The 25292-nt window shown below is 43.0% G+C and overlaps 1 protein-coding gene and 1 pseudogene across 6 annotated transcripts in view; both read right to left on the bottom strand.

The window, feature by feature from the left end:
* CDC14B (cell division cycle 14B) overlaps nt 1–25292 on the bottom strand; it is a 96688-nt gene that overhangs the window by 4508 nt on the left and 66888 nt on the right. For 2 of the 6 annotated variants that reach the window (XM_031447215.2, XM_064490096.1), the window contains exons 10-14: nt 19258–19396; nt 18925–19084; nt 18114–18211; nt 9622–9738; nt 1040–4730 (exon numbers count right to left, since the gene is read on the bottom strand). In XM_031447215.2, the coding sequence (XP_031303075.2) occupies nt 4694–4730; nt 9622–9738; nt 18114–18211; nt 18925–19084; nt 19258–19396 (551 nt within the window). In that variant the 3' untranslated portion in view covers nt 1040–4693. Of the gene's footprint in view, nt 1–1039; nt 4731–9621; nt 9739–14281; nt 14423–18113; nt 18212–18924; nt 19085–19257; nt 19397–25292 lie in introns of those variants that run through there. The other 4 variants (XM_064490095.1, XM_064490098.1, XM_064490097.1 and 1 more) reach the window with 3 other exon arrangements.
* LOC135322332 (small ribosomal subunit protein uS12-like) lies at nt 22044–23606 on the bottom strand (annotated as a pseudogene).

Genomic DNA, 25292 nt, shown 5'->3' with positions numbered 1-25292 from the left:
GGGTCTCAGGGCACACCGTGGAGGGGCAGGTAGCCGCTGCAGATTTCAACAGCAGACAGAGCCTGCAAATCCCTCTTTGGAGGTAGTGGTGTCCGGGGTGGGGAGGAGTCTGGATAGGGGTGAGCAGACAGGTTCGTTTTGTGCTTTGAAAACTCATACGCAAGCACAAATCAAAGCTAGGTTCCCTGGGGAACTGGACGGCGCTCCCTAACAGGCCAGGCTCCTCCTACATCCCCTAGACACGACCTCTGAGTGATGCTGGGGGCATTTAGGTCCTTTAGGATCCTGCCCTGCAAGACACCAAGAGGCAAGGCAGGTAAACAGCCCTGGAGAAGGCGTCCTGGGTTCCACGCGGGGACGCGAAGCGCTCCAGCAGGGTCCCGCCCTTCACTCAGCACTTTCATCCTGACTTCTTGGCAGGGAAAATGAAGGGGCTACGGCCCTTGACCAGCAAGACTCCAAGGGCCTGACTCACGTGCCTCATCCTTAGCCGTTTCCAGAAAAGTCAAGCCTTTGCCCGCGTGAGCCGGTAGTGGTGCTGTGCAGAATAACCCCATAGAAGGAGCCCCCGCCCTCACACAAGCGTCTCATCCTGGGGAAGGTCTTATGGACTGAACTGTATTCCCCCCAGATTCTTAAGCAGCAGCCCTTCCACCAACACCTCAGTGTGACTGGATCCGGAGACAGGGCCTCTAAAGAGGTAATTAAGTTAAAATGAGGCCATGAGGACGGGCCCTAAACAATCCGACTTGTGTCATTTAAAAAGGACAGACAGAGGGATGTCAGGGATTGGACGGCACAGTGACAAGACCAAGGAGAGAGGCTTCAAGGAGAAACCAACCCTGCTGACACCCTGGTTTTCGATTTCCAGCCTCCAGAACTGTAAGAAAATAAACTTCTGTGTTTAAGCCCCCAGCACAAAGCATTTTACTGGCGCAGTCTTGGCAAATTACTACCACGGAGGGTTACACCCATTCTGTATTTTAGCCACTGCCTATCACAATTCAGAATGCTAAGTGAATAAAAAAACCCAAACGGCTGTTTGGTTAATACTTTTAATTACACGATTGTAATTATACAATTTTTACTATTCAACATTTTGTATAAAACCAGTTACAATACACAAGATTTTCAAATGTGACAATTATGTACCAAACTACATAGATACGCAAAGTTTACAGGCCATTGTGAAGCTTTATCTTAAAAATACCTTCAGGAAAATAAACATTCATTCAACCAGTTCTCTCAGCTTTATAAAATATGAGTTAGAAATATACATTTTAATTAAAAAAATCAAGACAATGATTGATCAAATACTGATTATTCAGTTACATTTGAAAACTTTTAATAATCTGTACATGAGTGCAGGTTAGATAAAAGTCTGCAAATTATTAATATAAATCTGCAGTACTATAATCAGATGAACAGATCTGCTGACAGTTAATTCTATTGGGCGATTAAGGAGGTAACTTCCTACACAGTACAGGTGAACTGTCCAGTCAACTATGCACACGTGGAGCATTCCCACTTCGCGACACGGAGAATCCTCACTTAGGAGAAGGGGAGGAGCAGCAGGTAACCTCACAGGACGGTGTCAGCGGGAGAAAACTGCTAAAGAATTAAACTATGCTTTTAAAGTTGTTTTTGATGAGCACTGCTTCCCAAAATGTGATGATGGCTTGAAAGGATGTCTGCAGGAGAGCAGCTAAGCTACTTTTTGAAATCAAACATCAAAGGAGGGCAATGCTCGCATATCGAGCAAAGGAGAGGATGCCCAGGATGCCCACTGGTCCACGCGGCCGCCCGACCGTGTCTCAGACTCCACGGGCAGACACGTCTGCCCCGTGAGAACACCGGGGAACTCCTCTGAAACTTGTCTGGGCCCAGGAGGTAGACATCACCCCTGTGAGAGGGGGAGGAGGGCAGGCAAGAAGTGGGTGGGTGGGGGGGAACAGGCTAAGGGGATCAAGTTTAGAACAGAATAATTCTGGAGACTAGAAGAGCAGCGCGCTGCGTAGACGCGGCTACATTTTGACAAGGCTACTTGTTTCAGTGAGGCACTGCTCAGGGTCCTCCCTCTTCCCTGGGAAGAGAGATTTCTAGCCTTTCTTTAAGACTCTGACATGAAAGTCTGTCTATACATCTTAGGTACCCACTTTGGCAGGCCAGAAAGCTTCAAGGGCACCTAAAAGAGTTCCTTTCTAATTTTAATTCCAGTGGAAACTGACTTGGTGTACTTTCAAAGCTATTTAAGGCTCTTAAGTTAAAGTAATCTTTCGGTCTGACATGCCCTCTTTCGTATCCCATAGCAACAAGATCTTCTGTAACAAATGAGACTCAGAAGATTCTTGAGTGTGTTGAAGTTTCTGCTGGGGGCTGGCGGGGGGTGGAGAGTCTACTCTTATTATTCATCGCAGGAAGTTTTCCATCCATCAGACCCAGAGCCACCCTGGATTTGAGATATGTCCCCAGTAAGTTTACGAACACTGTGCTATGCAGTCCGTCTGAAGCACTAGCCCAAGATGTGTGTTCCATCCAAGCAATGCTGCTTGATCCAATCCCTAGCTTGCTACGACTAACCTCAGTGAGCCTGTCAAATACAAGGATTTGTAGGAAGAGCCACAGTGACAGCAATTCTAGCTGGAAACTTGAGCAGCAGACACAGAAAAAGGCAATTTGTAAAACAAAAAGTATACTGAAGCCCCAATTTTTCACTCTTGGCCAAGACACCAAATGGCTTTTTCACTGCGAGGGAGACGGCACATTTAACTCGTTCTGACCGACAAGAACAGTTCAGATGGAAGTCTGATTTGCACCACTGCCTGGACTAGTTATGTAGGAGATGGCCTTTAGAAGTATAAAGGGAAGGAGAGTTGCCCTGAGAATTCAAGGTTTTACGCCTGGGCACAGGATGACCCTGCGGTATGGTCGCCCAGAGCGACACAACAAATGGAATGTTTCTCCTCCCACTCAAAGCTTAATGAAGAGCTGTTTTCCTGTCAGGCAATGGGTCTTTGTATCTGTGAACTTCCAGGGATAGAAAAACCGCTGTTTTTCTGAGCTCTAGTCCCCAACTTAAAAGCTGGCTTGGCCCAGCCCCATGGTGCCCAACGAGGGAGCTGCTGCTTTGGCCAAAACAATGGCGTCTTCCATCTCCTCTGAAAACAAGGCAATCTTACAATCTCCTCCAAGAGTAAATACCAAAATAGAACCACAGCCTTCCAATTTTTTTTTTTTTGGCCTTAACAGACTTTAATCTGTTTATTCCACAGCCATTTCTTATTCTGCACAGTCATATGAAAAAGGCAGCTTTTTAAAAGTGGATTTGCCTACTAACGGGATTCATTCATCTTGTAATGTGAAGGCATTTTGCCTTTAAATACTGTATCATCCCAATCTCCAAACTAGGCTAATGATAACCGGTTAATGGTAACTAAACCGTTCACTTCTTATTATGGAAGTAACCCAGGTGACTGCAAAAATATTCTTTTATTTTGGCCCCCCCCTTTCTTTTAGCAGCAAGTAAATTCGGATTTGTGATTGCCTGACATCACAGACTCTGCTGTGTTTCTGTGGGGTTGAGGGGAGAAGGCACTCTGCAAAGAGTTATTAATTGTATTCCCTAACCAAAGGCAACAGTGAGTTTCTTATTTACAAACAACTGAAATCCAGATGCAAATAACTGTCACTGAAATAAAAGGGTGTGTGAATGGCCTTAGGCTGATCACATAACAAAAAAACCCACAGCGCGACAGGAAAGACCCTAATAAAGTAACTTTATATAAAAAAAAGGTCACCATTATTTGGGATCACGGTTTCCAAGGGCAAACATCAACAGTGTGGGGTTTCTTCCCGCATGGAAGGAAATACAATTTTAATTTGTATGACTGGGCAGCCACATAGTGGACAGCCCTGGCATTCTTCCATCTCAAAATGACATAAAAAGGGACGACTTACAACAATCTTCCAACTGTGAAGCCAGTTTCTCCTCCTGAGGCTTCTAAAGCTACGATTAATATTCTCTTGCAAGTTTTAGGTTACCCGAGTACCAATGTGTATCGCGACATGCACCAGTCTTAAAATGTGGTTTTCACAGATTCTTGTGAATAAAGCACTCTTTGGTGGAAGACAAGCAGCTTGGGTACTTAACGGAGTTAACATTTCAACAATATCACAAATATTAAAATGGAGATGATTAAACCGAATGGCGTCAAATGACATAAAGTACCATTTCAGTAACGCTTGTTTTATCTTTAGAAGTTTTGACACAGGGTGACCAGCAAATAATTAAGTAAAAAAAAACCTCCATCAGATCCTCAATTCTTCTGAAGGCCAGCAGCTAAAATGATTGCCATCACAGGGACACACGTGCACCACACAGACGCGTCAGCTGCCCTGAGAACAGAGGGCGTTGATATTTACACCTGAGACTAATTTACAACCGCGTTTTCGTTGTTCAACTTAAGACGTTTCTACAGAAGGAGAGTTGGGCCTTCTTCAAGTCACTCGCTTGTGCCCAAATCCTTGTAGTTATTTAAATTCCAGTGGACTTTTTCTTCGTTGAATAAACTTAGGTGGCAAGCAGCTAAGGCTTTTGCAATTTTTGTTTTGTCTCCAAATAAATTGTGCTAAAATCCTGTTGCAGTTTTTCTGTTCCTAGAGTCTTCCTTCGGCTCTGGTCACAGGTTTTTACTTAACGCAAGACTGTTTTAGTCCTTGAAATGGAGGGACTACAGGGGAGAAGAAAAAAAAAAAAAAAAAGGATTTTACCATGAAGGCTTTCAAGTGTCCCATGTGGTTATCAAAGACAAGAAAAGGCAACATAATAAAAATACTGACATGCTAAAAAGTATACACACTGTGTAATTCTTTAATGACAAAATACTTTGGGAAAGACAGCACAGTATCAACCATAAAGTAAAGACAGACAGTAGAGAAAAGGCAGAGCAGAAAAAGGTTCAAGTCTGCAAAAAATTAAAAGACAATAAAAAAAATAAGAAAGAAAGAAAGAAAGAAAGAAAGAAAGAAAGAAAGAAAGGAAGGAAGGAAGGAAGGAAGGAAGGAAGGAAGGAAGAAAGGAAGAAAGGAAGAAAGGAAGAAAGGAAGAAAGAAAGAAAGAAAGAAAGAAAGAAAGAAAGAAAGAAAGAAAGAAAGAAAGAAAGAAAGAAAGGAGGGAGTGCAAAAGCAGCCGAGCAATGAGAATACCATAACGCCATTAAGGGCATTTGTTGCAAAGCATTCCTTTTCCTTCTTTCCCTCTGAGGAACCAGGCTGTGGGAGAAGTGGAAAGAACGAAAAGATAAAGAAGTGTTACTAGGTTATTTCCAAAGCCAGACCTCGGTCACAGACAAAGCTCGGGCACCGAAAGCAGTTTCCAGGTGGGCAGGGTGCAGCAGGTGCCCGCGCCGCCACCCCGCTGCAGGGGACACCCCGCTGCATGGAGCTGTCGCGTTCGTGCGTAACTGACCTGCGCTGACCTCACCCTTCCTCCCTCCTTCCCTGCCCCTATGGACCACTTTGACTTTCAACTGAATAGATCCCTTCAAAGGAAAACTAAAGCTGAAAGAAGGGAGCCAGAGCAACCAATCCCAGCGTGGAGGGGGCCCCCCGCGGGTGATGACGACGCTCCGTCAGAGCAGCTCATCTGAACCACTCGCCTCGTGCACAGAGACCCCGACAGAGTTCTGAATATAAAGGTCCAAGTCAGTTGGTGGAGCCAAGAGGGAAAAATATCTGAAATTTCAAAGGGAGATTAATATTTTTAAAAGATGAGAGGTCACCGGCATAAAGGAAAACTGAGATACAACATGCTGGGGCTTCTCCAGTGACACAGTTTTTAAAGACAGCGGCGGCAACAAAAATGCCAAGCCCAGAGATGAGGGAGCAGACAGCGAGATCTGAGACTCTACGGGACAAGAAGCAGCGACAGATGTGATGATGGAAAGTGCTCCATATGAGAAGACTTAAAAAGCCCAAGTCCTAAACGTACTTACTCTCAACCGAAGGGCTTGTGAAGGGACTCATGGTTCAGAGGCCAAGAAAAGAGCCTGAACATTTATCTTCCTCCAAAATATGAGAGACTGGGGTACAAAATACCCCAAAGCAATGAGCACCGGTTGGGTTTGGCAGGTGAGGCAGAAAGTGCTGGTTCCCAGTGATGCCACGTGGGATTGAAAAAGACACATGACAGTTTTCCTGGGAAACAAATGAAGTTATAATTTTTTAAAGAGAGGGAGGGAAGGAGCAGGGGAGGGAGGGAGGAAGGAAGGAAAAATGGACTGCCCCAATGCGACAGCGTACGCTCACAGCAACACGCACTCGATGGGTGAGCGGTGTAAAGACATGGACTGAACTGAATACATCAAATGAGGGAGCTTTGGGTCCTCCACCAGAGGCCCGATGACGAAATGTTCAAGACTCATACTGAGAGGGCTCTTCAGAGCGCTGATGCAAGAACACCGAAACACAGGCCAACTCGATGACGCCGGTTCGTCAACGGATTAAAAGAGAAACATTAAAATGGGTTTACAGCTCTCGCAGGGCGTGGGAGATGTAGAGATCTGTTAGTTTGCTTTTTTGGACTTAAGAAGGCAGACGAGGGAGGTGCCACACAGACTCCCCTCAGCACCCCACCCGCCACCAGACGCTCGTGTTTCTGTGCCTGAACTGCTGTGGCCGTGACAGAGCAGAGCTTGGCACCCGGGACTCAAGTTTAGACGTGGCTTATGTTCAACGGATACACGAGGGGTATCACCTGCCACGAGAGAAACGTGGTGGCATTTCTTCCCAACGACAAGTGCTTATGGCCACGTGTATTTTTCTAGTCTCCAAATAACTGCTCTCTTGACATGTTTATGGGCAAGTTCTTCAAAGGTGTAGAGCCTTTCAGTGAACTGTCAAAAATCAAAGGAGCCAAATCAACAGACAAGAGAGTTTCGGAGAGGTCTCCATCCTGGAAGCCTCGAAGAATAGAACAGAACGTAATGAAAGGTCAGGTTCTAGGGGACAACAGAGGTGATGATGATGACGACATGGAAACGACGTCAACCTGCAAGAGAGAAGGTCCCACAGGTGGGAGTGGCTGCAGGCTGGCAACCCCGGCGCCTCGGAAGTACTTATGAACGTACACGGAAAGGGTGTATCTCTGTGTGTGAGTGTGTGTGTGTGTGTGTGTGTGTAAAGATTTCTAGTCAATACGTTAAAATTATTCAACAGTCTTAGCTCATACTGTTTTGTCCTGAATCAGATTATGTACAAATTGTGTTAATTCTCTCATTACCCTCCAACCAAAAATGAGTATTAACCAGCAGGGTAAAAGCTTTGGGCTACAGCCTGGCTGCCCGACTCCCATCGTGTCCTAGAAGCAGGGAGTGGGAGCTGTGCATCATTCATTTGCCTTTCTCTCGTCAGCTGCAGGTGCTCACAGATGAGGTGATGTCAACACAGGCCACGGCCCCGAAAGAGGCCAAGGAGAGCCGGCGTGGAGGGAGGGGCGGTGAGAAGCACCGTGAAACCCACTTAACTCGCGCGATTTCACTTCTTTGCCCCTCCAGATCCCTGAAAGTCCATTTTGGAATTTAAAAGAAGTCTTTTGGGTTTTCAGTACCATCCCAAATGCCTGGAAACTGCTCGGGCCATTTTAATACTCAGTCAAGTGATGCAGTCTGAACTCTACTTTCGAGCCCCCAAAGCAACGGGTCCAGGGACCCCAGGAAGATGCTCGCTGCAGTCCGGAACCTGCTCTGCTGAGATGCACACGTGTGGGTCACTAGACAAGACCTAGATGGAGAAACAGCCACATGGCCACGCCCCTGAGAGCATCGTGGTGGGACCAGACACGCGAGGTCCCGGCCCCGGGACGCTACTCATCGGAAACCTGGAGAGCACCATCCAGGAAAGCAAAAAGCAGAATTAAACGTGCAAAACACACCTGGCTGTGAAGGACGCCTGCAAAGAACATGTCCATCCAAAACATGTCTAACTATCACCAACAGCTGGCTTTTTAGTTGAATTTTTAATAATGTAATTAACCTGAAAGTGTCAAGGTTAAAAAAAAAAAAAAAAAACTCCCATTTCCCCTCATTTATTGTAGAGAAGTTAGGGGAAAAAATTTTTTTAAAAATCCTCAACTGCCCAACTAACCAGAAGAACTGTTAATATTATGGCACATTTTCGTTTATCTTACTTTGATAGATTTACACCCATAAATGTTTACGTTTATAAATATTTACATATCTGCACCTTTCTACATGTATACAAAGTGTATTTTACACTTACAAAATTAGAGCAATACTTGACAATTTTTATGTGGAGCCCTTTTTACTTACTGCTCCATGAACAATTAATCCACGTCACTAACTTTTCTTTTCACGACTCTCAAATTCATTTGGCAGAATTCATCAATCATTTCCTGTTTCTCGCTGTTACAAATAACGTTCTGATATTCTGTTATAATGTACCTAAATCTTTTGACTTTTTTGCCAGTATTTCTCTAACAGTCTTCTCAAGTGGAATTAGAGAGTAAAAAGACTATGAATATTTGATACCTCTCTAATGAAAAAGTTTAAACCCTAAAATCATGAGTCAGCGCCCAGCTCTCAATTACACGGACTGAGGCATTATCACAGTCTCATGTAAGTACAAGTATATAATAAAAGCGCACAGAAGAATTAGCAAAAAGGAAGAGTGGCAGAACTGAACGATTTTCCTTAAAAAAGCAAAACGCCCAAAGCACGGTCGGTCAGCGAGTCTTCTGGACACAGACTGCCGTGGAGGCTGCAAGGAGAATGACTCAGCACTGGAGATCACTGTCGGCCCAATGCCTCAGAGATGTGAGGGCATCGGAGTCATAAAGGAGCAAGGGAAACTGCGAAAGGCGTTTTAGGGCCGCGTGGGCTGCCAGCTCCAGGCACAGCCTACACAAACACAAAGAAGGCGCTGCCTCCCCTCCTGAGACAGATGGGTTAACTGCTCTCCTCTAAAAAGAGACGCTTTTGAAATACGTTAAAAAGGAAAATGTTTGCCTTGGTCCGTGATAAATATCCACAAACAATGGCGAGTCATAGATTTGGTCACGGAACGTGTCTGTCTTCTGGTGCAAGGCTGTCTGAAGGAAGTGAAGGATGCTGGGCTGGAAGGTGAAGGAGCTGCCCCTTGAGGTGTAGCCTGTGCCAAGAGGACAGCCACACGAGGCAAAGAAGCATCCCAAACTCACTAGAATTCCCCTTTTTCCACCATCACAAGTAACTGCAGTGAATTCTCCAGTAATCATGTTGCGTCTGATACACAGACAGGAAAGATTTCCTCCACGTGCTGACAGAGAGCTTTGGAAATTCTCAATTTAAGAATTTATGTAAGTACAACATCCTCCACTGGCCCATATTATGACCCAAAGACTACATTTCCAGTGTTGAGAATCACCTCTGGAAAAAAAAAAAGCAAAACCAAACAAAAGCCTGCGTTAACCTGGTCCAGATGTCCTTTGATGAACACGTCAAACCCTTTTGATTAATTTCCCAACACAGGAGCCCTGCTTTCTCCCGTCTTCACTTCTATCTCCAGAAGATTAAACTGGAAAACCAATGCTTGAAATTTTTCAGAAGAGTAGGATTCTTTTCTCACCTTTTAAAACTGCTTTTTCTGGAAGCAGATCTGGTGGTTCTTTTAGTAATGCCTGCACTGCCAGAAATGTTAGGTTCAGACGTTTTACAGCGCTGAACACTGGACTGAAGAATTACTCTGAAAACAGTTGGAAAAAAATAACATTACATTCACTGGAACAATTCGCAAGTGGTTGTCAGAGGAAGGCATTTTGGCTCTCCAGTGCAAATTATTTTCTTGAGAACCGATAGGATTTTCCACAAACACATTTGCCAAAAAATATCTGAAACACACTTTTTTTTTTATACCAAGTCGTCTGAAATAAATCGCCTCATTTCCCTATGAAGCTTTACACGAAGATAATCAGAGAACTTTGCTTTTGGAAAACAAATGACCTGGCATGTTGAACAATTCCCACACCAAAGACATACACCAGTAAAACAAATCTTTGGGCCCCAAAGTAAAAATAGATTCTCAGAATTCTAGTCATGAAAACAAGAAATCATTTTAAAAAACTCAAATTCTAAAGACTATGAATATAAATATCTACACAATATTCACTCTTCAGAGCTCGAAGCACAAGCAATAAACCTTACATCAATACTAATGTTTATAACATTTCAAACTTTGAAAGTCTGTTCAAGCAAACATTTTTTTGTCTGGATTACAACTACTCACTGAAGTCACCAAGCACCATTAACGTGAAAGGGAAACTGTCTCAATTTTGTGAAATTTGATTTAATTAAACTCTAGAAATCTCAAGGAACTGATGCCTGTGGGAGTAATTACCCCGGAGGCAAATTCATGAATCAGAAAGAACACCTTCAGATAAAACCCACACAGAACCCCTTGTTCACAAGCAGAGGGGGTTTTAAAATCCCTCATGGAATTGTCATAGAGAAAACAGCAGAAAACATCACAGAAGTTTACAAGCAATTCTTTTCTTTAAGACATAGTGACTAAAACACTGAACTGCATCTGCATACACACACGTTTACATATCCTCAACTTTTTACTTCTCTGTGAGAGAAAGCATTTCTTTTAAAATGCTCCCTCCTCTCACATCCAAACATAAAGGGGAGACAGTCAACAACTTATGAGAACCCAGCTCGTGAGTAAAAAGAAACTATTACAACGAACTAGTAGTCAGTCCTACCTCCCAGCCCTAAGTTAATATCATGTTAGTTACTAACCAAAACCAAGTCCTTCAAGTGGAGTAAAGATTAATAAGTTCTTATCATAGTAGTATCACCCAAACCATAGGATATTCAACATTTAGTAAAATGCTAACTTCTCATCACTAAAAAAACCAAACAAACTCAGAGGGCTGATTGCACTGGAGGTCAGTGGTTTTCAAGCTGTTTGGGGAAGTGAGGGAGGGAAGGGCTGAGGGAAAGGCTCTCCCAGCTGTTTCTCTCCATCCAGGCAGTATTTCTGAATCAGGCCTCCAGTCTCACTGAGGGAAACTGATCCTGGGTAAACGAGCCAGGATTTCTGATAGTTTTCTCACCCTAGATGCCGAATGTTCTAACACAACAGAAAATGAACGTGAGGACATATGATCACAGAGGACACCGACTGCCCCCGCATTTAAATTTCACCCTGGAACACAAGGGATTTATTTTAAAATTCTTTATGATTATATTAAGTGAGAAGGAACTAGTTAGGTGTCTCCGCTAAGGATCCGAACCTAGAGTTTTTCATGCAGAAAAACAAAACGACAACAGAGACAACCCGCAAGTCCCCCGCAGCTGCTTCTGAAGCCCGGGCCCGGCGCCCGGCGTCGCCATCGCTGTCCCGGCGCCTCTCAGCTGTGCAGCAAGGCTCGTGGGTTTTCATCTCCATTTTCACAAATGGAGAAAATGAGACTCCTGTTGGCTTTGTCTGAAACACCGCATCTACTCTGCAAATAACTTGAGGCCATTTATGGCCAAAAGTCTAGAAAACTATCACACTATAAAATCATTACTATGAGGGCAAAAAAACAAGAGCCAACACGTCGCCTGCTTAGGAAACGCACCTCCTGGCTTCTTACCTATTTAACCGTGATGCTTAAACACTATACAGAACAAGAAGCTACTGCTGAATCGTATTTTAGGCTGATAAGAAACATCTTTTTAAAAGTATTCATTTCTCTGTGAAATTGGTGTAAACCATTCATGTGAAGTAATATAATATTAATAGCTAATAATTTGTGTGGAATTTTGAAAATAAGAGCATGATGGAAATTTGGGGGGCATCACCCGCATCAGCAAAGAATTCTGGTCCCCAGTTACTTGCATTAACAACAGAGCGGTTATTACATCTGTAGGCGAGGCTTCAATAAAGTGGGGGAAAAAAAAACGCCAGCAATGCGCTTAGAAATTACCTGAGATATTCTACAAGTAACACCATGCGGTGGGTTGAGCTGGCAAACATGCGTGAAGTGTTCCCTCGCCAGCTCCCACCCTGCACACCAGGCCAACCACAGGGCTGCACAGGCCAACATTCAACACGTCACTCCTCCTGCCCGTCTTTCCCGGACGGAACCCTCACCCTCAGTCCTCTCTTTCACCTCTTGTCCACACTGCAGCTGACTTTCTTCTCGGTAGTTATCTTTTGAGGCCTAAGATTTTCAGGTTTGGGACATAAAGATACTTGCAACTCGAGGCATCCAGCAAAGCAGAATATTGCCAAGCCGGGTCTCTCACTTAGAAAGCCACCGAATGCTTTGGACAGAAATGTTTAGTTCCAGGAAGAGATTCCACCGGGGCAACCGTGCACTATTCACACGCCACCACTGATTGAAAAGGAGCCTTCAGAATGATGGCGCTGAGTCCCTGCCCCCTGCAGAGATGCCTTCCCCACTGTCTGAGCGTCTGCACAGCATGTGAAGGGCTGAGACAGGCAAGCTCTCCAGGCACAAGGTGATGCTACACTGTCAGCCAACAGAGGCCAATGCCAACCATGGTGCCCATGAGCAGTCACCTCGGAGGGTGACGGCAAGGCTCCTGCCTGCTGACATCACTCTCACTGTTGACAGCTTGATTCTGTAAACTCCAAACTAATCAGGCGGGCTAAACTGAATACTCCGCTTTGGCTCCCGAAATACACTGGCAAATGTCAGTAATAATAACAACAAAAAAGGCTATGTCTTACATAGAATATTAAAAAGAAAAGAGACTCATAGAGACCATTTTTTAAAGTTTACCCTGCAAAAAATAATACAACCATGAAGTGCCTAAGTATTATTAGCAAGGACTCAACCTGTTCGAAACATCTTTGCCACTTGAAATAGCTGGAGAAAAATACATCTACGCCGTGTGTGATGGTCCTGAGTCAGAGCACGTAAAATCTAAGCTCATTAAGAGAAGTAACAGAAGAAAACATCTCAGGGGGTAATCCATACCAGGAAGAGAGCAGGTGTGCCTCTGTAATAACAACCTTGTATTAATAAGATATTTTTAAGTGTCATAAATAAGAACGTGTTAGGCAGTTTTCTCTCAATTTTGAAAAGAATGGCATCTGTCAGATGTTTAAGTCTTTCTAGACATCTGAAGACACTCAGCGAAACCACGAGGTACTCAAGTTGGCTGCAATGGAATTTTGTTTTGGAGGAGATCCTAGAAGGCACTTCTGTGTCCCTTTGTAACTCTCAAGCACAAGTTGGAACAAGATAAGGAATTCTTCAAATATGAGCTAAAGAGAAAGTTTTGGAGAAAGAAGAATGCAGCCTAGACGGAAGAGGTTAGCGGTAAACCACAGTCTCACAGCATACACCCTCCTTCCTTCCTGTGCTCTTGGTCTTAAGAACATGACATTCCCGGGCAAGCTCCTTGCCACATTCCTCTGCAGAAAAGGAGTCTCTTCACTATTAAGGGATGCATTCAAGACGAAAGATATCAAGAGAACACAAATCCTGCCTCTATGAACCTAATAAAGGCGTTCTGGTTACTTCTGGGAAAGGAGGAGAGCGGGAGGGAGTGAGGTGCATGGTGACTGTCGCGTGGAAACACAAACACAGACAAAGGACTCCAGTCTTCTCTGCTTTCTTATCTTCCTTTAACATCAGGTGTTGAAAACTATACTTGACTGTATTCCCTACAGCGGAGGAAGTGAAATGAGGCAGAGGAGAAAATCCTGCAGACTCAAGACAGAAGACTTCTTAGGGAGGCAGGTGCCTGCCCAGTGTGCTGTGTACCATGGCAGAATCAGAGGTGAGATGGGATGCGATGCTCACTAGACCTCATGGCCACAAAATCAAATCTTCACCAACATCAGAAAATCGGTGGGAAAATTCTTTTTGCTAGATGGGAAAGGCTATATTAAAGATACTTACTCTAGAAAACGAGAGGAAAGCTGTACAGACAACTGACTGAAAGAAAGCCACCCCAATCATCTCAAACGATTTTTCACAGGGAAAAGAAACTCCTTCAGGGTCATTATAAATTGCTATTTCAAAAACTCTGTTAAGAGTAAGCACATCTTAAAAGCAAAGTGTGTTATTTTTATACGTATGAAAAGAACAGCGAAAATTTCCCTCCCCGCCACCCAGCGCATTAAGTGAAAAGATTCAGAATGAGAACGTTTGGGAAATGGCAAATGAACACAGCGAGAAGAGCTGACAGAAGAGCATGCATCACGAGAAACACAGCGGACACCAGAGGGGAACTCTCGTAGGAAAACGGAACGGGACACTTACAGCTATCTGTCAAAGGGTCCTGATGGCTACTGTGTCCTTAAACCATCGAGACAGAATAGCAGGGTGGGGAGAAGGTAGTCACACACAATCCACCAGATGACAACACTACACAGTGCAGAGGTCAGCACAGCTAGGGAACATCTGGAAAGGGGCGGAGGGGAGAGAACAGATGTTCAAACTGGGAGGCCAAAATAAACAAAATCATACATAAATAAAGCCATGTGTGAATTTCAGACACCCAGTGAGGCAAAGGGGTGGGAGACGGGGATAAAACTGCACCATTTTATGTTGGGGGAAAAAAAAATGCTATCCTCGGTTTCAAACGGATTTTGATATTTGGAAACAAAAGATTAGACCCCATCTCTCATCGGGTGACCACCCCCGTGTTAATTTAATTGTACCATCCAGAAACCAGAGTCGTACCTAAGGGATTGACATTCTTCAAAAAAACACAAGACACACGCAGAGAAAATTCAACCAAGCCACAGAGGGAAAAGGGGGCAAAACCAAGCAACCAAACCAAAGAAAAAAAAAAGTCCTGGGCTGACAATTAATATATGTATGTTCATGGACAACTGAAAAATTGTGCTGTACACTGGAAATTGACACAACATTGTAAACTGACTATAATTCAACAAAATAAAATTTAAAAAAAAAACCGCCCTGGACTGGTAATTAACAACCTCATAGGAGGCACAATTACAAATACAGGATTTGTTCCCCTAGTAAAGCTCAAGAATTATTTTCCAAGGCTGAAAAATACCCATCTATAGTATACTGTTAAGGGGGATCTAAGGGTTTTTCAAGGCTAATTATGTCTTTACCTATTCCCTTGTTGGATGCAGTCTTCATGTATCATTTCCCTTACCCCTGACACACCTAGCAGAAAGCATTACTACGATGCAGAAAGGCAGGCAGCGTGAAGAACGTTACAAAATCCACCAGGTCTGTTTTAGCACAGACAGTAATATACTTGCCACCAGGTTCTGAGGGTCACTGCAAGACCACGGTGCTACATGACTTCCTGTCTTCACAGCAGTCAGGGTCAGACAAGCTCTCTGAGAAAATTACTATTTCACAATGTCTAGCAACTTTAACTCTCCCCAAATACTGTTTGCAAAATAGAAACCCATGATTTGACTATTTTATGTGCTATCACTTTTGCCTAAGAATCACCAGCACTCATATTTTTTCACTGATTTTTCCCTCTTGTAAGTGTTTTCAGTCGGCTAAGTGCCAACAGCAAAGCAAACGAACGTGTCCGCTTTGACAGATGGGTCAAAATCTGAAGGCAGGAAATGGATTTAGATTTCTCAACCCAAGCTGCTGTTGCCAACTCTCTTCTCGGGGGACTTTTATTTCTAAAATAACACGAAGACTTGGGAAGGAAAGGAAATCTCTCCAGTTGACCGCCTCTTCTAGGGCCAAAGGAGCTCCCAGTAAGAGCAAAAAAAGAGATGATTCTAATAGCAAAGAGGGTCTGAAAAAGCAGAGGAGGGGATAAGCAAAATGTAAGGAGAAGAAAAAGAAATTTGCTGTGACTAATCTTAAATTCCCCGGGGTCTTTACACATAATTAATTGCTTAGAAGAATTTTAGCATTTTTGCTTTTTCCTGTAAAAGTGCGACTTAAAAAGTCTGTTAATTGTGTGTAAGGGAGGAGGGCAGTTGGGAGGCTATTTATTTTACTGTTTAGGGGATTAAAATTACAATTAGGGGAAATCTTATATTAAATTAGCTTTTTTTTTTTTTTTTTTAAGCTTTTACCGTTTTTACTTGGTTGTCGTAACATATGCCAAGAGCGCTTCAGAGCAAAGGGCCAGTGCCCTTCATTCCCACTGGGGGTAAGGAGGGTATAAACAATTAAGTAGCCGAATGCGCAGCACAGAGGCTGGTCTCTCCTCCACCCAGCCCTTGTTGCTGGTTACCTTCACTCAAGCATCGCTGATCCATTCAACTTTCATCCCAGAGAACCTCACATACCACGGTGAATGTCATAGCATCTAGCGTTACCTTCCGGTTTCCAACAATATTTAGAAATTTAGTCTACGTTCGTTGTTTCCTTTTATGTTACCACATACCCACCAGGTATGAAAGAGACTCTTAATATAGTCTCCATTTTTCTAGAAAAAAAAAAGCATCAGGGGACTTGAACTCTTAGAAAACACGGACTCAAGAGTGGCTAAAGGAAATTTCCTTTAAGCCCTACCGAACCTTTGACCGAGTGGAACTCCCGTGCCCTGGCTCCCAACTTGACTTCTGAACAGAAGGCAAGAAACTACGGGGAAATAAATTGATGCTGCAGATTCTTAAACACAGAACAAAAAAAAAAACCTGCACACGGCTAAAAGCAACCCATAAAATCACCCATTTTCTAGGGCTTGCGGTTCTAAGTGTGGTCCCTGGACCAGCAGCATATGCAACACCTGGGAGCTGGCCAGAAATGCAGAATCACAGGTGGCACCCCAGACCCACTGACCATCACCTGCATTTGAACAAGCCCCCCACGAGGCTTAAATGCACATTTTGAGAAGCACTGCTCTGGGGCACTAGATTTTTCCCCCATGTCTAAAATTGGCTTCAGAATGATTATTTGAATGATTATTTCCTCCATGTCTAAATAAAAAGAATCAGTAAGACCTTAAATGAAGGCTTAGAATGAAATTAAAAACAAAATGGCATTTGGAATAAATTACATAAAATGCACCATTCTTAAAGCATTCTAGTTGACTGAATGCACCACTAAACTTCAGAAAGAATGCTTAATTAATGCCTATAATCAATATTGATGCCTGTCATTCACTTGGCACTTTATTTTGGAAAACTCAGTTCTTTTCTTTGGGTCTTTTAAGCATCTCCCAAGGCACTGGCCCATGACGACACACGCCATTAAGTCTAATTCTACTTTGCAATTTAAGATTACAAGGAGATACCAGTGAAGAATCACTTTTAACTAAAAAGGCCTTGTCTTCTCTGCCATGACCATGTCATTAGTTCTTAATCATATTACAAGGTGCTTCCTGAATAATAAAAAGACCTATCTCCATCACCCCGAGCCCCAGCAAAAAGGGGCTGAAATTTGGTACCCACTCCACAAGGAAAAGGGAAGTCACCAGAAGGAAGGGATCCAGTGGCACAGGTAGGAGCATGTGCTAAGTAATACCCTAGGGAAAGTACTGTGGCCAAGTGTTCTGATTCCACGTATCTTTCTACCAATCTGGGATATTCCATGAGATTGAATCCCATCCAACACTTACGCAAGTAAGCACGAGCGGACCTGCACACACCACCCAATAACTATAGAACTTCCTGTCCCCACGCTAAACCTTCTTCTGTAACTTGAAAACCATTCCTCAAGCAATAACACAAAAATATAGTTTAATCAGTTCACTGTTGACCTAAAATCATATAGTGACATTACGCCACCATGTCACCATGAATTAAATTCTACCATTATCAAAACAAATTCTCTGTAATATGGTACTGAATTCAAAGAAATTCACCATTTTAATAACTAGGCTGTCGTACAGTTTACATCTGCCGTCACTCTCTTAAGGATGTCACATGATGATTATCCAAGGAGAAAAAAAATTCCTCATATTGCTTTCCTATCCCCACAGGCTGGTGAGGTTACAACAGAAGACAGATAAAGGATCGCAAAGAACTTCTTAGGCAAGACCCCTAGATTTTAAATAACGTACTCATTTCAAAATGGCATTAATGGGCACGCAACCACGGAGAAAAATGCACAGGAAAAAACAAAACAAAACAAAACAAAACGACCTCGTACACATATTCAGTGCCATCAACCACATGAAGGAAGTCAGACTCACGTGAGGGGAATTGCGTTTGCTTTTGATTGTCTTCTGCTTTTCAGGGCCCGAAGTCTATCACCTTGTGTCACTCCGTTGATCTCATCGTCATCGCTGTACTGTGTGAGTAAAAGAACACTGAGCTAATGATTTACGTTGTACTTAAGGCAGTGAAGCGTAGCAGGTGCATTTATCCAATACAGACCACACACAGACACACGCAAACATACTTCAGCTTCCTGGTGAACCCCCAAATACCCTGCTCCTCTCAGAATAAAGCTACAGGACCCCTTTCAAGACAACCAAGAGCTGACTTTCACAGAGAACCCAACAGCACTGTTGTTATCAAACATTTTGACAGTGAAGAGGCGAAATGGGTTTTCAATACTGAAAAAATTCTTTTTATTTTTAATTTCACAATCTACTTACCACCCCTTAATCTAGTACTGCTACCTTCCTCCCTAAACTCTTGGTTCTTTAAAGTTCTCCATTTGAGAACAACTGGCTCCCTAATGGGAAAAAATGGGGGAGAGGGCGTCACTGTGTCCATTTTCACATACCTCTTTTTATCACCAATGCCTTGTGAGTAAAAAACAAAAAACAAAACCCAAAAAACTTTAGTTTTATGGACACATACCTTGTTTTAACTATTTTGACTAAAAAAGTGCCTAGAGAGGGCAGTAAGTATTTAAAAAAAAAAAAAAGATGTGTAACAATAACCCCTCAAAATGTGCTTTATTATTTTGATCTACAATTTTCTCCACGCCCTTCTGAAAGACTCTCAGCAGCACCGGAAGCAATGAAAACAGCGTGATGGGGGTGGTCCGATTACCAGCTCAGGTTCTTGTTTGTCCTGATTCTTGACCCCATTGATTGAAATGTCATCAACAGCCACGAGGAGTTTTGAGACGGCTGCTCTGTGCCTTCCGTTCTCCTGACCCCTTAACTTTTGACGAAAACAGTCACCTTCCAACCAGAGGCTTGCCTGTTTCCTAGAGCATTTAAATAACAACATCAAAATACAGCTTTCCAGAAAGATACATACGAACAACTTTCTCCTACTAGACTACCTGCTTTTACTGGAGACTGAGAAAAATTCTACTTCCCCTCATCTTCCAGACCCACGTGTTCCCTGAGGAATCACACAAGCTCTCTGTCTACTTACATCATCAAAAATTGTTGCTGAGGCCCGATCACTGAGCCGGGTCTGCAGATTCTGATCCAGGCAATGGTCTCGGTGGCTGTCATCCTGTAATGCTTCATGATGTAGCAGGCTATCAGAGTGCCTGTCCGCCCAAGGCCAGCTAGGAAAAGACACAAGCCAATGAGACCTGGTCTCGTGAGCTCCCGAATTTTGTTGGGCAGGTGGAATTTTTTAAAAAGGCTTCCCCATGATTCTGCTCTTCCTGACAACAGTTCTCATGCTTTGATGCATAGTATGATCAACTGGAAAGTTCTTTTTTAAAATACTGGCTCTTACCTCCAGAATTCTGATTTACTTGGTATGTGATGGAGCCTGGACATAGAGATTCCTAAAATCCTCCAGATGATTCTCTGTTTCAGCCAGGACTGAAAATCACTTTCTAATTGATGATTCTCAGTGTAGTATTTTATACTCTGGGTTTTCTGTCAATGGTACCATCATCTTTCCAAAAATACAGTCTTATAATCTTGTACTTTCTCCCTCATCCAATAGTTTTTTCCTTCTCTACTTCTGTATCTATTTTCATGTGGACATTTTCTCACTCTATTCTGGCTGCCCTCCTTTACTCTCAACTAGACCACAGTCATTACCTCCTGTGATGGTTAATGTCATGTGCCTACCTGGCAGGTGTATTTGGCTGAGACTGGCAGACGTTGAGTAAGCTGACTGCCCTCCATAACGTGGGTGGGCCTCACCCAATCAGTTGAAAAATCTGAACAGAACAAAAATACTGGCCTTACAAAGCTAGAGGGAATTCTCCAGCAGGCTGCCTTTGGACTTCAACTGCACCACTGGCTCTCCTGGGTCTCTACCTTGCCAGTTCACACTACAGATTTTAGACTCGTCAGCCTACATATTCATGTAAACTAATGCCTTTTGATAAATCTCCTTCTCTCTATATACATAACCTACTGGTTCTGGTTCTCTGGAAGACCCCCACTAACACAGATTTTGGTACTTGTGAAGTGGCATGCTACTATAACAAATACGTAAAAATGTGGAAGTGACCGGCACTGGAATTGTAAAGGCTGGGAGGGTTTTAAAGCACATGTTAAAAAAAAAAAAACCAAGGTTGCCTTGAAGGGACTGTTGGTAGGAATACGGGTGTTAATGGTGATTCTCGCGCGGACTCGGGTGGAAACAAGGAACATGTTATTGGAAACCGGAAGGAAGGCAGTCCTTGTTAGAAAGTGGAAGAAAACCTGGCTCAATTGTGTTCTAGTGCTCTGTGGGATGCACAACTTCTGAGTGACGACCTTGGATGTTTAGCAAAGGAGATTTAGATTTGTAAGCAGAATGTTGATGGCACAGCCTGGTTTCCCTCACTGATGTGAGAGGAGAGAGGTGAACTGAACTATTGAGCAAAAAGGAACGAGAAACTAAACATTTAGAAAATTCTAAGCCTATTCATTTTGCAAAAAGTGAGAAAGTGTGTTCCAGATACGAAGGGTGTGATCGAACCATCAATTCCATGAAGATACTGCCCACGGATTTAATCAGCCATCTCCGCAGAAGCCAAAAATAGTGATGGGGTTACACCAACAGACATGCTGCCACTGTGGACCAAAGGGGACAGAAACAGGATGAAATAAAGGAAGGCTTGTAGATTTTGGAGATGCTATGGACTGGACAATAGAAGTCACTGGCTGCAAACATGGCTCATCCTTCAAGAGAAGGGAAGCGTGACCTTGATGGTGATGCAGAGATTGGCTTGGCTGCCACGGCCACCACAGGCCCACAGGTCAAGGCTGTCAACTCCCAGGTTTCATAGGGTAGGGGCCCCCCCTCTGTGGTTTTAGTGGGCCAGGCTGCCCCTGCCTAGAACCACACGGGCAGTGCCACCGCCTTGGGCCAAGGGGATGGGCTGCCACCCCAGTGGGCCTGTAGGGAAAGGAGCCAAAGAGCCTAAAGATGTAATGGCATTGGCCTTGCTAGGATTCGGACTTGCCTGGGACCTGTTCCACTTTCCTCTTTCACACTTGGAAGAGGAATGTCTATTCTATGCCTGTATTCTCTGCCTGGTTGTACATTCAGGCTGGGGAGGAACTTGCCTCAGGATGAAGCATACCTGGAGGGTCACCCATATCTGACTTGGGTGATATTTAAATAAGACTTTAGATTTGGAATTGATACTGAAATGGATTAAGACTTTCGGGGCTGTCAGGAGGGGCTGAATGTATTTTACACACAAAGACATGAATACTGGGTGCCCAGAGAACAGAAATGTTATAGACCGAACTGTGCCACCCCAAGTCCATATATTGAAGTCCTAACTCCCAATGTGACTATCTTGGGAAAAGGGGCCTTAACAGAGGGAATTAAGGTTAAATAAGGTCATGGGGGGAAATCCAACAGGACTGGTGTCCTTCCTTATAAGAACAGGAAGAGACACCAGGAGAGAGTGTACAAAGAAGACAAAGAGAAGGCGGCTGTCTACAAGCCGGGAAGAGAGGCCTCACCAGACACCAGGCTGGCACCTTAATCTTAAGGTTCCTAGTCTCCAAAACTATGAGAAAACAAATTTTTATTGTTTAAGTCAGTCACAAAGTCTACGGTATGCTGTTATGGTACCTCGAGCAAATGAACACTGAATCTCACTTTTCACTTGATAATCCAACCTTCACACTGTCATCAATTTTCTTCCCAAAACAAGATCTAATCATATTGAATCCTTTTCAGATTTTTAACTGGTCAGCAGTCAACATCAGGGTTCCTCAACCCCGCACTACTGACACTTGGGGCTAGATAATTCTTTGGGGACTGTCCTGTGCATTTGGGGACATTTAGGGACATCCCTGGCCTCCACCTGCTAGGTACCAGTAGCGTCTGTCCTCCCAAGTTGTAAAAACCAAAAAAATGTCTTCAAACATCATCAAGTGTCCCCTGGGGGGCAAAACTGTCCTGAATGAGCAGCTCAGCTGAAAATAACCTCAACGGCCTATGATAATTTTTAAAAAAATGAAATAACTGATGTTGGATTTTTTTTTAAGCTTTTGGTAAAACATACCTAACATAAACTTTACCATTTGAACCACTTTTGTTCACGCGTCATTTTCCTGATTTCATTTACTTCTCTGCTTCCTTTTAGCTCGGTAAGCTTTGTTGGTTTGTTTGGCGGGGGTCGGGGAGGCATATGGAAATCTATTACTATCATGCTTTCACCGTCAAAACATGTCCTTGGTCTTTCCTTCTTGCCTTTGTATAAAGCCAAGGGACACTGGCTACTTTAACAGCCTTAAAGCAAACTCCGGGAACGTCACCAACGGCACGACCTTTGCGACCAAACCCAGCAACCAGAACTTCATCATCTTCCTCAGTGAAACCCAAACAACCATCATTGCATATAAAGGCTGTGATTTTTTTTTTTTTTTGACCATTCTTGATTAGCTGAATCTTGACACATTTCCTGATGGCAGAATTTGGCTATTTGGCTTCAATTTCTACTTTTTCAAGCACAACCTCTGCATGAGAAGTGCCTCCAAAAGGGTTGGCCTTCAGGGCTGGGCACAAATGGGCTTTCCTTTTCCACTGATCATGCCACGTCTGCTCTCGTCAGTGGCTATGGAGCTTCCAGGCAGTATGAAGCCCCCAAAACTTGCCCATCCTGCTGGGGCCATGGGCGTGAGCAGAAGAGCTCACTGAATATTCTAAAGACAGACACTTAAAATTCTTTGTCAGGCAGTGCAAAGATCTATGTTTCTCTAGGGTCAGTTTCTGACGATCATTTTGGCCATTTTTAAGTGTAGAGACAGCGGCATTAACAAGTTCACATCACTGTGCAACCATCACTACCATGTCCCATGTGTACTTGAGACAAACGATATTTTGTTGGAGAGGCGCAGGGTTCTCCGCTACATTTAGTTGTTGTGTTGCTCAATGTCTCCGCTTTCTCAACTTATTTTCTGTCTGGCTGTTCCATCCTTTGTTGAAAGTGGGATGTTGAAATTTCTAACCGTTGTTGTACAGCTGCTTGTTTTCTCCTTCAACTCTGTCAACTTTTCCCTTCATGTATTTTGAAGGTCTGTTATTTGGCATGTGAAATGTTTATAATTGTTGTATCTTCTCGCTGTAATGAGCCTTTCATTAATATATAACATCCTCTTTTGTCGCTTTCTTGATTTAAAGTCTATTCTGTCTGATAACCAACTCTCTTTGGGTCACTATTTAATGAAATAGTGAAATGAAAGTTCTCATTCTTTCACTTTCAACCTATTTGCGTCTTTGGATCCAAACTGAGTATCTTTTAGATAGCATGTAGTTGGGTTATTACTTTTTTAAGGCATTCTTCCAATCTCTGCCTTTTGATTAGAGTGTTTACAAACCAAAGCTACAATAATAACAGCTTTTATAACTGTCCAGGTATTTACTTTTACAGAGGTCTTTATTTCTTCATATAGCTTTGAGTGACTGTCTGGTGTCCTTTCATTCAACCTTTATCATTTCTTGCAAGGCACGCCTAGTGGCAGCAAACCCTCTCAGCTTTTAGTTATCTGGGGATATCTTAATTTCACCATCATTTCTGAAGGACAGTTTTGCCAGATAGAGGATTTGTGGTTAAAGTTTTTTCCTTCAACACTTTAAACATAGCCCACTCCCCTCTGACCTCCAAGGTTTCTGATGAGAGATCTACTGCTGGTCTTACCAGGAGCCCTTGTGTGTGGTAAGATGATTCTCTCCCTTTGCTTTCGAGGTTCTCTTTGTCTCTGGCTTTAGATTGAATTTCATCTTGGTGTAGGTCTGAGTTTATTGGGCTTGGAGTTTGTTGAGCTCTCTGATGTTTACATTTGTGTCTTTAATCACATTTGGGAAGTTCTTAGACAGTAACCCTTTAAAAAGTCTCTCTGTTTCTTTCTCTCCCTTCTCCCTTTGGGATTCCCACAATCCATTCACAGCCTACTTTATGGTGTCCCAGAGTTCCCTTAGATTTGGTTCTCATTTCAATCTTTTTTCTTTCTACTTTTCAGACCTGATCATTTCAATTATCCTATCTTCAAGTTGCTGATTTCTTTTGTCTGCCTGCTTATGTCCGCTTGTGAACCTCATCAATCCATGTTTCATTTCAGTTCCAGAATTTTTTTTTCCTTTTAAAGTTTTGTATCTCCTGTTGATATTTCCATTTGGTCCATGCGTTGTTTTCTTCACTTTGTATTCATTTTATTTTAGCTCTCTCACCACCTTTAAGACAGTTGTTTTAATGTCTTTGTCTAGTAAGTCCATCATCTGGTCTTTCTTTGGGACAGTTTCTCTTGATTCATTTTTTTCCCCTTTGAGCTATCCTTTCCAGTTTCTTTGTATTGTTTGAGATTTTTTTGGGGGGGGGGTGAAAACTGGACATTTGAATCTTATAATGTAGGAACTCTGGAGATTAGATTTCTGCTATTCCTCAGGTTTGCTGTTTTGTTTTTCTTTTCCCCAATATTGAATTTGTCTTAACAAAAATATATTCCTTGTCTTCTTAGTTAACTAACAAAGGGAGGAAAGTTAAATAAATCCTAGTATGCCCATAAATGGATTGTAACACATTCATTCAATAAATATTTATTAAGTGCCAGGCACTGTTCTAGCTGCTGAAAACCTAGCAACTTGTTAGGATATAAACTCTACAAAGAAAAGCTCTTGGAGTCTGCTCTGCTCACCAACATATGCCAGAACCTACCAAACAGTAGGCACTGAATAGATATTTAAGGAATAAATGAATGCATTTTAATATGATAAGCTTTTGTAGAGTTACCTAGAAATACAACTTAATTTACCACGCTTTCCATATAAAATTAGGATTTTTAAAGCATTCTTTATATGAACAGCCTTTTTATGTCAATCATACCTCAACAAAGAAAGAAGGTTTTAAGAAGAAAGCAACTCACAAAAGGGAAAAAAAAAGCATCTTTGAAAAACAAAGGCAGCTTCATGTGTCCTGGCACATAATCTAAATGAGGATGGTATGTTTCTACCCGTACAGACACGCATGACCACCGTTCTTTAACCAACACTAGAAA

Source organism: Camelus dromedarius, chromosome 10 (genome assembly GCF_036321535.1).
Source record: "Camelus dromedarius isolate mCamDro1 chromosome 10, mCamDro1.pat, whole genome shotgun sequence".
Classification (NCBI taxonomy): Eukaryota; Metazoa; Chordata; class Mammalia; order Artiodactyla; family Camelidae; genus Camelus; species Camelus dromedarius.
This window is presented reverse-complemented; position numbering and strand designations above follow the sequence as displayed.